The 17,474-nt window shown below is 40.0% G+C and overlaps 1 protein-coding gene across 2 annotated transcripts in view; it reads left to right on the top strand.

Moving 5' to 3' along the window:
• PRKG1 (protein kinase cGMP-dependent 1) overlaps window positions 1-17,474 on the top strand; it is a 504,212-nt gene that overhangs the window by 330,928 nt on the left and 155,810 nt on the right. For both annotated transcript variants that reach the window (XM_040607240.1, XM_040607238.1), the window contains exon 5: window positions 14,737-14,800. In XM_040607240.1, coding sequence (XP_040463174.1) covers window positions 14,737-14,800 — 64 coding nt within the window. The remainder of the gene's footprint in view (window positions 1-14,736; window positions 14,801-17,474) is intronic.

Genomic DNA, 17,474 nt, shown 5'->3' on the forward strand with positions numbered 1-17,474 from the left:
TATCAGCTGCATCTTGACGCTGATACTAAAAAGATAAATCCCCTATTAGTGTAGATTTTGGTCAGAAAATAATTATTCAGAGTGAGAAGATGAAGGCAGAGCAGTGTCAGGCCAGGTATACAAACCACCTCCAGCAAACCTGCCTGCTGCTAGAGCATGAACCAAGATACTCTGCTAGGTTAAATTATTTCAAACTACTGTATTTAAATAACTCTACAAAATGTCTTAGGAATAACAAGCTATCAGCATCACAACATGGAGCATAGCAAATCCTCAGTACTGAATTCCTGGAGGCATTTGCATTTGACTTTGAGGAGGAAAATTCATCAGTCCGTGCATACTTTATGGTGCTGCTGATGCCAGGTTCTCAGTAAGGCTGCCAGACACAATGGGGTGGAACGACTGGGCTTGACCCCAGGGCTTGCAGTAACCAGAATCAGTCAATTGATGTGGGAAAAGGAGGTCATATGTAATATTTAATGCTTATGAAAAACAATCCATGTGAGCAAAAGATGGATTTAATGTCTACTTCCAGACCAAATTTTAAGAATTCTGTGAATCTTGAGAGGAGTTAATGACTCACAATGTGCTTAATTAACTGTTAATGTTACTTTGTGCTGAGCAGACCAAAAATAAAGACTTGAGCAGATCACCCTGAAAGGCTTATTGCCTCTTTAGCTAAGATGAAAAATAAAGAGGGGGATACACCCCCATTGTGATACAACAGCCAGTTGCTTGAGAAAGAGTGCTCAAGTCAAGAAAAAATGTTGGATTTTCTGAATGTTATTTCTGTGTCCTGTCCACAGGGGCAGTCCGGCTTGAATCTTCTGGTGATTTTAATACAAATTCAGATGTGAAAAAAATATCTAAATAGAGAGATGGGAACCTGTAAGGTGCATATGGGCAACATTTTAGAATAGAAAAGACAAATGACAGTAGCCCCGTTCACTCATTTTCACCAAGACAGCTGTCCACAGAAAACTCAGGGTTGAGTTTCTGAACCTTAAATAAGAGTTGAAATTCTGTTCTGGGTGGGAATAGATTTAAAATGCTAATATTCTCTCCTTTGGCATGTATGTTCATCAGAAAAGTAGTCACATAGGTAATTTAACTGTCTGGATAGAATCACCTAACATGAAATGGTATATTTTGGGGTTTTATATCAGGGAACTAATTCTAATTTCACACAGGATCCACATTCTTGTTAATAATGGTACAAATTACATTTTTGAAGCAAGCTAAAGTGGACTTAGTCACATTACTAATGGGAGCATTTTTTCTTCGGTGACTTCAGAAAAGTTCAATAAATACTTCCATTTGAGTGCAGATCTGTTAGATGTTTTTATGTCCAGTCAGAGACTGGTCTCGTTTTCCTGCATCTAGTAGATTTGCACATCATAATGATCATTTTATGCATTTGTCCTCTACTTGCATGGGATGAATTTTTAATGTGCAGGCAGAAGGTGACATTTTTATTGCTTTTATGAGCATCAGGAATGCATTTTAAATTCAATTATGTACTGTCTCTGGAAATATCACACAAGTGACTTTCCAATAAATACAACTCATAGATTACCAAAAACTAAGGAGTACAGTAATCACCAAGTGATTTAAACTGTGGGGAATTGAGCAGCATATTATTTGTGATTTCAAAAAATACAAGGTAATGCATATTAGGAAAATTCAAATACTTCATATAGACACCAATAAACCCATATTTCTGGAAGAAGATTTGAAAAGGGTTTCTACAGGTCAATGAAGACAAACTCACCGTGTGCCCCAGCAGTTAACACTGTAATTAGAAATATGTATTTTAAAGTGTAGACAAAATAGAAAGGGCATTACATACAATGAAAATTATCTCAAAGAATATCCTTGCAGGAATTATGCTGTTGAATTGAACTACAGATGAAGACAAATGAGGCTTAAGCTAAAGTGTTCTCAGAGGGACAGCAAAAATCCTTAACTTCTTATTAATTCAGAAAATGACAGCTGACCTGCAGTGAATTAGTATTCTGTTAAGCTGCTAACAAGGAGGCTAAGGAGGACCAGCTGGCCGAAGGACACTACAAATCAGTAAGATACTGATTTTAACAAGAAAATATAGAAGATAACTTGAAGATAACTAACTTTCAAAGCAAATTGGAATATGCATGTACATACATCCATATACACAGGATTTTTAATGTTTTGCACTAAGGTAGAAAGATAAAAGGTGTTGTTTAAAAAAAGTAATTTGTCTTGATATTCAGAACAACTAGTTAAAGCATAAGCCCTTATTTAGGGTAGGTAAATACAGAAGTAATAAGCATTTTCTTTTGGAGCGTAGAAGAACAGAGTAGCTCACATTTGAAGGGTCCCTGCGGTCACCTGGGCCAAATCCTCCTTGAAAACTGGAGATGAGGTAGAGCTAATCAAACCAGCATAGAGAAGTTTGAGGAGAGCAGGTGTCCTGTCCAACACGGCCTCTACTCCAGTTACAGGGGAGGGAGATGCTCAGCATCTCCTGGATCCTCTGTTGGAGGAAATTAGGGTTGCAATCCATGACCTAGATTTACAAGTCCAGGCTAATGAGATGTAAATGGCACCAGAAATCCGGGAGCATTTGTTCCTCTGTGTTTTCAGATGACAGGTTAAACTCATGTTTCAATAGATTTCCACCCTTCGTAAACCAACTGTTCCCAGTGCTGTCTTCATGAGGTCTTGAACAAGGGACAAATGAAAAGTGCGGTCTCCCTAAGCCACTAAATTCCATTACAACCTCCATAGGCATATGCCACCAAATTTTTATTAGAGAAAGGAAAAAGCATGTCTTTATAAGAAAATATCCAACCTTGTCTTACAGGCTTCCAAATGAAGACAGCCTTGACCCAGATACTGCTGTTCTAGTACTTGCCTTACTGCTAGAAATTGTGAAATGAGATAAAAACCTTTGTTTATCTGATTTCTAATTCCACGGGACCTTGCCTTTCTTCACCTGTAGGGTGATCTTCATCATCTGATCTTTCTCCCCTGTAGGTAATAATTACTCTGAATTTATGTTCAATGACAAATTCACTATTCCAACAAATGTTAATGGAGCTATTTTGGAGGAGGTTATGGAGGAGGACGGGGCTACCTTATTTTAAGTCAGTGCTTACTGTGATGCTCTGGCTGTGATCTGCGTGCCTGTTCCAAAAATGAGTTATTGAATACTTAGACTATTAAAGGGCATTTTGCTCGATGTTGATCACCTGAGAGGAGTAAATTGCCTCATCTGCAAACCTGAGGAATGATCATCCAGAAAATAGAAATGACAGTTAACTAGAAATGGAACTAGAAATAGAAATAGATTTATGGGAAGTGTTTTCAACATCCATTGCTCACTTCTTTTAACTGTATTTTGATATCTGTCAATGAGTCAGATTTTAATCGAAAGTGTTCCTTCTAAACATACATAATGGCATTTTTAATCAGGTTGCCATGTGGCCTTGAATAAATCAATGTGCAGTTAATAAACACATTTGCCTTTGTCAGGCAGCCATAATCTGATCATGGCAACCTTCTTTGTATTAAAAAAAAAAAAAAAAAAAAAAAAAAAAAGCTGAGTGGCATAAATTATATTTTAAAAATAATTTTTGATAGTGTGCTAGATTCACTGTTTCATGAGGGCAGGCTCTGTGCATAGTCAGACTCACGGGATGCTGTCATGGGCAAAAAGGGGCAGCACAGCGCATCCTAGGTTACAGGGCTCAGAGCAAAGATTGAGCACCACGAATTAGTATGCCAATTTCATTCCTTTTAGCTCCATCTCCCCTCTCCTGTCTCCTTCACTCACATACCTGTGGGCTAATTTCAGGTTTCCATCTTGCTTGCTCCATGTATGCAACAGAAGTCCTGAAATTGAGTCCTTTCTTCCCTGTGTATTATTTCTCTATCTAAATATTAATGATGTTGGCTCAGGGAGAATCCACTAAAATTCCCAAACACTCAAGTTTCAATATTGTCTTTTATCACTCTTGAAACAGGACAAGTGGAAAAAGTTTAGAGATTCAAAAACAAGCCTTGAGTACCGGTGATCTCAGTCCCCTCTCAGCTCAGAAGAATACACATAGCAGTGTGCCTGCAGAGATTCCTTCTTGGGATACAGAGGCATTTGTGCCATGTGCTGATCTTTTATAATCTGTTGATTAGCAATTAATTAAATTGATAGAAGTTAGTTGAAGCTTTCATGTTGCAGCAGAAAAAAATAGTGGAAAAGTAGGATGTGCTGGATAGAGCGAAGTTAAACATCTGTTGCAATTCAAGTGGGGACAGATCCAAGGCGTGTTGGATCCAGTGCAAAATTTCCCGAGAGTTTCCCCTCAGCCACGAGAGCGTCCGTTACACGGATCAGCTGACCCGTGTCTGGTCGGTCTTGCTGTGTGTGGCTGGCCAGAAAGTTTCCTGCCTTCTCCAAAACACTTTGTATTTGGACTGCATTGCACATTGCAGTGCATCTGCATGGCTGGATCTGTGCTCACACTGCACTCATCCAAACCCGAGATGCTTCAGTTTGAAGATTATGTGGGTTGGGTGCCATGCTCCCAGCAGGGCCTTTGGTATGAGCCTGGGCATAGGGTTGCACCTGGTCTTAACAGAGATGTCTTCTAATCAGGAATGTGGGAGCCCGTTTTAGGGCTGCAACGCTTTGAGCAAAGGCAGAGGAAGTGATCAGCAAAGATTGTTTGACAGCAGCTGAACAGAGTTGTATTGAATAATTGAAATTGTCTTCCCAGCATGGTTTTTTTCTTTCAGTTTGTGTTTTTTGTTGCCCATTATGTTGCTTGCCTGTCTGTAATATTCCCAAGATTATGTTTTCTTAAACAATTGAGTTTTCAAACCATATTTCAAATCTGTCAAGCTTATTTGATTATTTCTCCGATACAATCCAAGCCACTTGAAAATCTCAACATTTAATTCATTTTTCAGCTGCATTTTATTTTCAGTGAAAAAGAAAATGCTGCAGCGGATTACTGTGCATAGCCAATTTTGGACTCCTGAGATGTAAGGGTTTTACTGAGGGGAGAAGAAAATCAACAGCATTGTAAACTCAAAGATGTAATTGTTATTCTCTTTTTCATTTACTCGGTAAGGGGTCTAAGGTGTGTCCTGGAGAAAGTGTACCAGTTATGGTTTTAGAGGCATTTCAAAGGTTTTTGGTATGCTGAGCCTCCTAAAACATGTAGCATTACACGTTTCAAGTAGATCCAAACTCAGCTCAGGCAGAGGTCCCTGTAACATCTATAAAAAGGCATTCAGAGATAACAGAGCGCTTCCATGAAAAGACAAAGAGCAACAGCAGCAGCAGCATTCCCAAGAGTATGAATAAAAGCCATCAGAAATCAGGAATTAAGGCGAGCTGCCATCTGTTAGCCTTCAAAGCTTCGCAGAGGATAAATGTCCTGAATTACACCCCCAAATCAATAACGCGTGTGCCATCCTTTCTGCTGCAACTGGCAAATGAGCACGCTGCCGAGAGAATGACTGCTTAAAATAGAAAGGGATTTGCTGGCCGTGTATTTTTGCCTCAGGCAAATCTCAAAGTCAGTGTTCCTCTTGTGTCTCTGACTGAATAGTAATTATTCATCGCTGCCCCAGGGGTGTGCAGGTAGGGGTTTTTGCCCATCAGTGTGTTGGGATATAATCACTGAACTAGGCTGAGTAGGATGCCTTGGATATATTTCAGTCCTTGTTGGTGTTACCTGTGGTTTGCACCAACACTGCTTGTCTGTAGGAAGGTCTTCAAATACCTCTGTCAGCCACTCTGAGATGAATTTACATGGGGCCACTCTCATACTTTCATGCAAATGCAGTTGCCCTAGGTTTCTACCATGAAGAGGAACAAACTGTTCTAGACTCTGATGCCTTTTTTGTAACTTATCTGTGGAGGAGGTAACTAAGTCAATACTTGGAAGACTATTCTTAGTGATGACCTACTGATCAAAAGTGCTTTTGTTTGGACTTGTTCCTCAGTAAATCATCTCAGATGCATCAATACAGAGTGAGTAGCTCAAGATTGTCCCCAGAGCCAGTTCTTCAGCTTTTTTTGCTGCATCTGGCAGTTGATGACATTGCCAGACACAGTCACCCCTGCCAGCTCACTATGTAGGAATGTCTCAGGCAGGATTTCCATATTTGGATTTCTATATTTTTTTATCTTATATTATTTGTTTGCTATAGTGCAAAAAGTCCTCTGACTCTTCTTGTAATAATTAACAATAACAAAACCCTAAAATATTTAGATATTTTAATGCTTGCTTTCTGAATTGTGTAGATCTGTGGTTGGGGGTAACTTACTTTGGAAGTTTCCGTAATGAGGGTCCCACTGCTCAGGTCTTTTTGGTTTGGTGGGTGCTGACAGAAGTTGCCTGGGAGAATGTGAGATGTTTGTGATTCAGATGACCTTAAGAACATTTACAGCTTATTTTGCTTTTGTATACATGTAATTATGAAGACAGAAAACTGTGGTAATCTTTTTTAATACGTTTATGTGATGGTTTAAAGGAAGGAGGCGGGAAGCAGCGTTAACAACAGCAGTGAACATTGCAAAACAGAGTCCGTGCTTTGGAAATAGTTTTGTCAATGTCTTCATGAAAAAGATATTATTACAACAATTTGCTGTCAAGTGCAGTAGACATCTATTAGAGACAAAATACCTGGCTTCAACTGGTTTTGAAGATGTAAATACCCAGTTTGGAGGAATAGGACAAAACAGACTGTGCATGCAAATGCAATTTGTCACTTCTTTTAACTCTACTGTGTCTTCAAAATATTGATTGGTATTTAAGGATCTCTTTTGAGAAACACAATGAGAGCCAGTCACAAGTGTCTTTCATTTTCTAGGTGCAGTACTAGCATCTTGTGTGAGATAATGCTTTTCATTTGACTTTATTCCGGTGCTGCAGTGATGCATATGTAGGTTCAGTCAAGATGCAGAAGCAGAAATTGGGCTCAGTGCACCCACTCTGGGATTCCCCACAGAGGCTGAAGGGTGAGGGTTCATTTCCCACGAAATCTCCCGGAGAAGGAAAAAAAGCTGAGTAAACTGTTTTGAACAGGTAATAATTACATTGCAAGCCAAGGACTGTTTAGTTTGGGCTGTGCAGCAGATGCAGGATCATAGAAACAAAACACACAGGGTACAGGGGTGGGAGGCTTCTTGCGACAGGTAGTATCTTTAATAACCTATATAATAATTATGGAAAAGATGGGTGAGTTGGAAGGTACAGAGGCTTTTCTTTAGGACTATAGGTATAATTTGATTTGTGAATATGAAGAAGTACCAACTGATACAGCAGAAAAAATCCCATAACACACTCAAATGTAATAGCAAGTACAGGTTTCCTCCACAGGCTGGCACAAAAGCAGCACTGTTTGGCAGCGTGAATCCTCTGTCTTGAGATGAGTAACCAAAACTGTGCCTGCTTAAAGTTTAGTGATGTTTCCAAAGCAGCTGCTGCTGTTGAGCATTTGTAGCTCTTTGGGAGCAATTGTCCATTTCAAGATGAATAATCGTGAGTCAATGCATGTGAAATGGGTGAAGTAGTTTACATACCTGCTAATTTCTCTCCCTTCCCTCTCATCATGACAGCAACAATTTAATTTTTTTTTTTTTTTTAAATTGTACAATCTCCCCAATGACTGCAAAATGAGATGCAGTAGGAGGGCTGTCTCTGATAAAGAACGCCTGTCAGGGAAAGACAGAGATTGACAGAAGCAAGGGAAAATAATACTCCAGAGTACCTGAGCAGCCTATTGAACATAAACTGAGCCTCAACCAAAATAGGGTGTGCAACCACGTCATTTTGTGATTGTTTCATATGCCTCATGTGTGTTTCCTGCAGCAAAATCAGAGTTTTGGCCTCATGATGTCGGCAGACCACTTCATCTATTAGCATCGTTATTATCCTTTCATCACAAGACGGAAAAAAATGCAGCCCTTCACACTTGCTTTACTTTAGTCTTTTGCTCATAAGGAAAAAAATAAGTTCATTTGCTTTCTGCATCTCTCCCATTTTCATATGTAACATCTTAACTGGAAGTCTGGAAGAGAAAAATTTCCTGCAAACCCTTTTCAGTTTATTTACCAGCATAAGGTCTGTGTTATGAGTGGCAGAGCTTTAAAACTATAGCTGTAACATTTTTACCCTCTCTGAGATTAACAATTGCAAATCATTTTAATGCTTTTGTAGCTTTAGCACAGTGGAGAAGTCATCTGCAGCACCTGCAGAGCGTTTCTATTCTTTCTTCCTAAGAGTTGCATTGTATAAGCTGCTTTAAAGGCCAGACGTTAAGTGTAATTAATGCGAGCGTGAGTGACTTGCTTTCCATCTCCCTTTCTCCTTTTTCTCTAATATTCTTTAAGCAAAATGTGCAGGAAATTGCTTCAGGAAAACTAGCCTTGACTTACCAATTACATTTATAACAGGGTAAGGATTGAGTTTCTGGAGAACTAAATATGCCTTTTTGAACTTATTTTCTGCTACTTCTATTGCGGTGGGTACTACGTATGAAAAAACAGTTTATCCTCTAAATAATACCTGTTAATCTGATGGAAAAGAGGATGACGCAGTGGTTTGCAACACAAAATGAATATACAACTCTCTCAGCTCCGCACACTTGCCTGTCTTGCACGCTGGCCCTTGTACAGAGGCATCCAGCAGCTGTGTTGGCCTCAGGCGCTACCTGCAGTTGTTCTCACCATTCGAAAGAGACTCCTTGTCCTACCACCTCCTCAAAAATGTTTGCATTTTCTCCCCAGCAAGCTGATACACTGTCCAGTCACTGGATGGTCTCAGCCCTCTGGCATTGTCGGACACTGCTAGCACTGGATAATCCCCATGGCATCTCTGAGCACCCTGGGAGATGGTTTTGTTGATGATCTGAAACTCAGCATGCAACTTGCTTACCAGGATGGAAATGCGTTTTTAAAGTACTGGAATGAAATCCCGCATACGGGACAATGCAAAACATAAAGGCAGGCTTTGCTTTGCAGTTCTGCTCTCTGCCTTCCTGGCTTGGTTTAGGGTTTGTTCTATGATTACAACATTTTTTTCTCTGTATGACTGTATTAACATACATTACAGGGATAAGATCTGTCCCCTAAGCTATAAATGTGGCATAGGAGCAATGGAGACTTTTAAAAATCTTTTTCTTCTGAAACTATCTTCTACAAGATCCCACTTCAACCAGTACTAACCAGATCTCAGGACAGATGTCAGCACAGGAAAGGTGGGACTACATGGGATTCTCTGGTGCAATATATCCCAGCTTAAAAAGGGAAAGAGAAGATGACATGAAAGATTTCACAGTAAATTTTGGTAAACTTCACATGTAAGGCTGCAAACATGTTTTGCAGTTCTTTTTTTTTTTTTTTTAAGGCCATGATCCTGACAGAGCCAGCAGTCCCTACCTGATATAAAGATAGCCAGTGGGCAGCTGCCTGTACATAGCATTTCCAGCTTGAGTTGTTTAAAACATAAGGTTTTTTGAGTATCCTAAATCAAGTGTTGGCTTCTGCTAGGTAAGATTTAGCCTCAATTCTTCTGGAGCAGAGAGACAGTGCTGTAGGGGCATCCCAAATGTGGTAAAGCAAGGACATTAGCATTTTTCAACCCATCATTTGAGTTGGGTGCAAAAAAAAGAGTTTCAGGGGATGCAGGCAGAATTAATTTCCTTTTACTGATCTGTTTTGATTTTTAAACTATGGTTACCCATCTGGCCCAGGGCAGAGAACAGTGACAACTGCATTTGTTATGGTGCCAACCAATAATAAAAGATAGAGGGTTTGTTTTGGCATTAACCCACAAGGATCGTCTGCCACCGACTGCAAAGCTGAATGAACACTTTCAATTAACACCCTTCAAAAGTTTGGGGAATGCATCCTAAAATGCATTTAGAAAGTGAATAGCTGCTTTTGTGTTGGGCTGAAAAAAGAAGACAGCCAAGGACCTCGTACGGTTTTCATGTGTGTCAGAAGATAAATGTCCTGTCAGAATGCTGGCATCTCTGCCACTGAGTATTCTTTAAGGTAAAATCAACCCCTTGGGTTACAGCCAGGATTATTTGGAAGTCCTTGCTGGTTTAGTACAAGAGTAATCCCATGGGATGAACCAGAGTGTTGCTAATGGAGGATGTTGCTTCTGTCTAAAATGTGGGAGCAGCTCAGTGACTGCAGATCACCAGGGAGAAACCTGACCTTTCACGCCTCCTTTCACCACCTTCAGCTTGGGCACATCTTTGCCTTTGTATCAGGATGGAGATTCAACGCGGACGTTTTGGCGCAGCTGTTTTCCCCTGTTTTGGCAGCTTCTGTTCAGCGTGTTGAGCCTTCTGTGAAAATGTGTTGCTTTCAGAGCAAATGGAATAGCTGCTATGCCATTCCTGCAGACAGCAAGCAATTCCCCATGGTGCCCTCACCGAGTATATGGACCGTCATCCCCTACAAAATATTCCGTGGCTGAATAGCATGGAATATAGCCAGCAAAAAGTCACCTCTCCTTGCCAGTGTGAGCAGCTCCTCCACCAGTGCAGCTACTTTTCCTTTTCATGCTCAAAAGAAAGCCTAATGAGACTTGGCAGGGAGACTAGAGAAGGTCAAAGGTTGATCCTCATCCTGTGATGGCAGTCACTCATCTTTTGTGATAAAGCTTTGTGATGTTGTGGATTGATTAAAAAAAATATTGGGTTTATTGGTATTTGCTGTTAAAATTTGATTTCCTTGAGTTAGGGATCTGGTTTGCCTTCTTATGTGCTACCTTTGTAGGGTGGCCTGGATCTTGGTGTGGATCTTGGACTGTACTTCTGCAAAGTGGGCATATAAAATAGGCATAAATAGTTTGGCAAAAATACTTTTTAACATCCATATCACGATAAATAACTTTGAGGAGCTAGGAGGGCTGCAGGTGAGTAGAATGTCGGTTGTGAAAGCATCTCTATTCCATATCCAGCTTTATTCCATAACCTCATTACATAGGGATGGGAAATTTTTTTGACTAGTCACTGTGAGATGCATTAGGTGGTGTAGGGCTGATCACTTTTCAGCTGTTACTTCATGGGGGTAACTGTAGCAGAGCTGGAGCCTCTTCTGCCATTAAATGCTTTACCAGTTTCTCTCAAAATATGTTTAAAGGATTAGGCAGCAGAGAAAGCCCTGGTCATCTTTTCTCTGGCCCAGGAGTGATTAAGGAATTCTCTTGGGGCGAGCAAGATGGGGTTTTGATTCCCACCTTAGCATGGTTGTGTTGGAGTGCAGGCAACTTCTCGATAGTATATTCAGTGCAGGTGGAGGAATGGCTCCTCATTATATGGCATAAGAAGCAGCTGGAGAAAGTCCCCAGGAGGGCTGGCTAACCAGACTCGCAGGAACCACAGCTTGCTTGGAAGGGCTGAGCATGCTGCTAGTGCTTAGTCTGTAACAGGCATAGTCCCTGGGCAAGGTGTGAGATGGTTGTGGAGAAGAGTGAAGTATTTCACGTGTGCTGTCGGTAGGGAAAGGAGTCATGAGTTTTAAACTTTGTTGAGGGACTTCAACGTTGGATACCAGACTATCTTTTTTTCTAGCTGTAGCAATTGTTACTATCTATAAGTAGATGACATGGATGTTTAAAGTCTTTGTTATTGATGGGGTTTAAGAAGTGGTTGGAAAAGAATTTGTCAGAGAAAGCCTGGGTTTATTTACTTCTGCTTTGTTAGGCACAGAGCGCGGCACTTTTTGAGAGAGAGCAAGCTGCATTTGCTGTGATTTCTTCTATCATAAATAATGAGTACATCTGAATCCAAGTGCTGAATGATCTTTTTTGTACATTTTCAGACTTTTTCACAAATTCCACAAAATTATAGAAAATTGAATGTATTTTTGTTTACCTCTTGCTGTGCTGCAACATCTTCAAAGATTTTCTTTGAGTCTTCTGTTCCTGTTTGTCATCCTAGCGTGTGTTTTCCCACTTGCAGCAACTTGCAGCTCAGCTGTTTTCCTCCTAAGCTCTTCCTTTATTGCTGAGGCTCAGTTTTCCTTTGAGTGCAAGTATCCACATGGAAATAATTTCCAAAACCTTGATTTTTGTATGCAAATCTTTAAGCCAGTAAAAGGAGGTAGGCAAGAATCAGTTTTATGAATCTGTTGAATGTTGTCATGGAGAGAATGGGAGCATATTTTTATTGACCTGGAGAGTCAAACCACACGTTCAATTCTATCTTATACACTTGAGCATCTTTTCAAATCTTTTTCTTCTATCGGTGTTATCATCAGCTCTGTGGGGCTGAATTTGTAGTATCTTTTAACAAGTCAATAAATGTTTTCTTTCTGTTATTTTATAAAGGCGTTTGTTCAGTGGAGGTTTTTTGGTACTGAAGTGATAGGCAGTCCTGTAAGACCTTTTCTTAATCAGACTCAAATATCATTCAGCTGTATTGTCACTTCTACCTGTTTAGATGGATACTGGCCCATCATAAACCACCATAATCTGTGAGGCTGTGTAATTCTGTGATGTAGTTGGAGTCTGTTTTGTCAAAAAGTTGATTTTCCTATTATCTGCTCTATTGCTGTCTTAAAGTTGTATGCACTTCTCTTAGGAAATTTTCCTAGTTTGCTTAATGTCTTTAAGTTTTCAATAGTAAGATTTGTGGTTTGTTCAGATCTCATATGTTATTTCCCTGTTTCTCATGCTTTTGGTCTATAGTAGATGTCTTCCGCTACCCTCCATTGGATTGCACAGACATAATTACCTGTAAAAAAATTAAAATAGTGCTGTGATGTGTTGTCCCCCAATCTGGGAGCGTAATGGTGCAACCACAGTATAGTTTTCCAGATATCTGGGAGCATTATCTTCTCCAGTAAGTTTGTTCTTCATTTGGGAATGCTACAGTTGTTATAGTGGACTTTCTTTTTATAATTAGACCCAGCATCATATAATACTTATAAACATAGTTGTTTCTGTTCACTCTTGTTACATTGTGAACCCATGTGTTTCCATTGATAAACAGTGATTCCTATGAAAAAACAAAAGATATTGTTAACAGCATGAATAATGATATTTTTCTGCTCTTAGTCAGCCAGTTCTGTCTTGTTGTTTTTTATATACATTCAACCGACTTTTATTTAAACAAATAGTGAAGGCTTCCAAACATTGTAATTCCACTGCAGCATAGCATATGTTTAAGCTAACAAAATCAAATTCTGCTTTAATTGTGCTCACTAATTAAGTTCACCAGATACTTCATGCTTGGCCCCAGACAAAAGCTATCTTCTTAGCTCCGCAAAACGTGGAGAACAACTTCTGTGCCGTTACATGTTCACACAAGTCTTCACTTTTTACTTGGGAAAGGAAAAACATAATTTATTTTGGGTTGTAGTTCCCTTTTGGCAGGATACTCCTCCCAACAGCTCCCTCCCTCCTCACTTTGCACTCGATCATTAGTGTTCCTGAAATCTGAGCAACACATTGGGGATCTCAGTTTAATATTAGGAGCATAGGGCTATGGTTACACCATGTAACGGAGCATGATAAAGCAGCTCTTGAGTGAACTGTTCTTGGAAATAGCCTTGGTAGAGCTGTATCAGCTCAGTGCTAGGTGTGGGCTAATATTTCATGTAGGTGCATTGCTAATTAGTCTACTGATGACAAGTGTTTTTAATTAAAGCAGGTACAGCACTGCTTTTCTATCTCTAGAATGTACATTGTGTCTATGTGTTTTGTTCAGCATCGTTTGGGAATACTGATGAACATCAAGGTTTTATGGAAAATAAAGAATAAGAGACTAAGGTATTGCAGAATCACAGCCTGGTTGAGGTTGGCAGGGACCTCTGGAGGTTGTCTGGTCCAACCCCAGTGTTCAAGCAGGGCCGCCTGGAGCTGGACCAGGTTGCCCAAGGCCATGTCCAGATGGCTTCCAAATATCTACAAGGAGGGAGACTCCACAACCTTGCTGGGCAGGCTATAAGGTAGTGAACATACAGTTTCAAGGTCAGGGGACTTGGAGACCCAGGTTCATATCCCTCATCCTGCTCCAGACTGAATTAAATCTCAGTCCTGTGGATACTGGGCCAGTGGGCTTTTTGTTGCTGCATTGCCCTCTCACCTGGACCAGCAGGTCCAGCCTGCTCTGGGAGACCTTTGTTGAGGGAAATGCTGTCAAACAAGTGGGAAAATTGCCTTTTTGGAAAAAGAAAACAAACAAACTTGGATGTAAAACTCCCAATGAAGTCTTCAATAATTCTTACAGTGGTTTGATGCTGGTTTATTGATGACCCCATACCCTTAGTGGCTTCGTGCTCTGCATTTTTTATGTCTGTGTGGTTTCAGTCAATCTTTTATTGCTGGTTAAGGCTGCTCTTTTTTGCCTTTTTTATTTATTCTTATTAATTTCTGGTGGGATGGAAGCAGACCAGGAAAAAATATCTATTCATACATATGACTGAGCAGGTTTGTGGTGCAGATTAATTCCAGTAAATTGTTAACTGATTCTTAGTTATTACCAGCTTTACAAGTGGTTCTCCAGATAACTTACTGCAAGTGGTCTCCCATCATCACAAAAGACATCTTGGCTTCTAAAAGAAGATCAGATATCCGTTATATATGCTGCTTTTCTGGTGAATGTTTGTTCAGCCCCGGATGATGAGGGCAAAATCTCTTTGGAAGATAGATGATAGAAATGCAGCTAGATGTATGACCTAAATAAAGGGATCCATTAATCGAGCTTTCTCTTGTATTGCAGTGTTCCGACATTCCAGAGCCTTCCTGAGGAGATACTTAGTAAGCTTGCAGACGTCCTTGAAGAGGTAAGTGCTTTTAATTTTGAAAGCTAATGAGTTCAGAGTCTGCAAGTCTTCTGGTGGCAACATCCAGGCTCTTTCCAAAAGAACAGCTTCACAATTTTGCTCCCAGTTACGGTTGACTGTTCCAGCATATGCAGAAGAAGAGAGGAGCTGTGTGAAAAGTGAATCCAGTTTTGAACAGGGCTTACGTATTTTTAATTGGCTTTCTATCCAGTTGTTCATCAGTCATTTCCTGTGGTGTGCAGAAGGGAAACCTTCTCCAGCCCCTGGTTCAGTGGTGAAGTGGGGTGTGAAAATACCATCCCCTTTTAAATTTGATGGGATGCATCTGTTAGAAGGCAGTATCAGGCCTCAAAGTGTATGCCATGGAAAAGCTGCTCCTGTGAGAGTCGCAGCAGAGAGGGGCAGTGTAATATATGTTGAGATATTTGACAGTCCAGGTGGAGTTGTGCTTTGCCTACCTGGCTATAACTAGTGTCTTATTAGTGTCAGGCTTTTAATGAGCCTTTATTAAAAAAAAACACCAGACAACACCTCCTCTTCCCCCCAAAAAAACACCAAAGCCCAATATAAACCACAAAAAACCCCAAACAAACAAAAAACCCTACACCCTACCTGACTTCCCCCCCTGCCCCCCCCCCCCCCCAAAAAAAAAAAAAAGAAAGAAACCACCACCCTCCAAAACAGACCAAAAACCTCAACCTTGCCCTGTAAGTGAATGTGTAAAATGGATGTAAAGTATTTGAGTTGCATTGCAGGCAGTTTGTCCCTGTAGTTTATTCACACAGCACTCTGTTCTGGGCCTGCAGAATTGCATGTGGTTAACAGAAACTATTAATAAAACCTTACAAAGTGTAGCCCTTTATAATTAAACTGCAGGAAATCTCTGTGTAAAACAATATTTTATTTCATTCCTTGTTTTTTCTCACATGTGCCTTGCCATCATGAGCAACCCTAATAACTATGTTTATAGAAAAATGTTCGTGTGTACCACCTCTGCATTGATTTTAAGATACGATGCTGCTGACATTTTAAGTTTATTTTTATTTCTTCAGAGCGTTGATAGGACATTGTTACTTCTTTTGCCTTTTTATTTAGTCTACAGATAAATTTGTAATCCAAATAAATCAGCTGTTTGTCATACAGAATAATTGCATATCCATAGATAAGCTTTATTTCCTTTACTGCCAGGGAAGTTTCAGATTTAGAGTGAAAAGGCATGTTAACTCGATATGCTATGAATTAAGTTTGCCTATCTCAAAACCACGTGCCTAACCAGAAACAGATAGTTTAATTTACTTGGATCACATAAGCAGCATTAAGCTCCTTATCAAGAGTTAAAGAAAAGAATAAAGTCAATAAAACTTGTCTAGGGACACTTAAAGTTTCAGGGGTGCGTGTCAGATTCATGACAAACATCAATGAAGAAATGAGGCACAAAAGCAGCATCTGTGGGGATAACTCTGTACCCTTAGGGTGGATGCTATGGAGAGAGAGGCTGGTTGTCCCAGTTTGTACTGGGATATGACTCCCAATTTCCTTCTGGAAATCACTCTTGTTATTCCCTCTGGGTTTGTCTTTGATTTAACATGCAGTGTTTTACATAAACTAAAAAAAAAAAAATCATTCTACTGTGATACAAGACATTTTGTATTTAACAGTATCTAACCTACTGAAACTAAGTAGCAATAACTTTATTTTATCCTCTCTGTTGCTGTAACAAGGATTGGATAAAAGTGACTGATTTGGCACTGCTTGAGGCCCCGGGGTGGGGGGTGGGGGATCTCTTTCTTAATGTCAAGATTTCGTGCGGGTTTTCTTTTGATATGGTGCTGTGAATAATGCAACACTTCTGCCCTACATTCTTTAAATAATTTCTAAAAACTGTTAACTAAAATCGGAAGCAAGAAAAAAAGCTGGTTTAATTGCCTGTTATCCAAATCAAACTTGGAAATGGCATTGTAGAGATGGTGGGGGGGAAAGGATCAATGTTTGGTAACATAATTTCATTTCTAGAATTGATGGAAATACTGCAACGAGTTCCTTGGGTAACTTGGCAATTAACAAAACCCAGGGCAATTTCCTTTTCTCTTGCAGTGGCTTCTGACTTGTGTGAGATCACTCCTATCAGTGAAATTGTTCATAACTTATATACATGAGAAAAGAAACAAGTCTACTGGATTCAGTTTTAGCACATTCAAAGCTAGACTACCTATATACTGTGTTTTTGCCAAGAAATCTCGCAGGAATCTCAAAGCAGCTTTAGGTTACACCCATAGCCCCAATCCGGGATCTGGCAATCACTACTGGAGCCTGGCACTGCTTTTCCCAGCACCCAAACCTGGCCCTTATGGTCTTCTTCCTTTTCATATTTTAAATTCTATTAATATTTCTCAATGTTATATATTGACAAGCATCAGTGTAATGTATAGCTGACTTTATTAACATCTGTCAAACTGTTGGGTAATGCTGCAGTGATTTTCACCACCGTGGGAAGCTGAGCATCCCTTCCAGCACAGAGGTTGATTTAGTTTGATTGTAATGCCATCTCTGCTGAAACAGTACTGCCTGGCCCCTGATTTTATTGCGTTGTTTATCCTCGTGCTTGCCAAACATAATGCATGAGGCAACAAGTAGCATGGTTCTGCAATTCAAGATAATTTTTGTTTTACTTGGG

This window comes from Falco naumanni, chromosome 9, assembly GCF_017639655.2.
Source record: "Falco naumanni isolate bFalNau1 chromosome 9, bFalNau1.pat, whole genome shotgun sequence".
NCBI lineage: Eukaryota > Metazoa > Chordata > Aves > Falconiformes > Falconidae > Falco > Falco naumanni.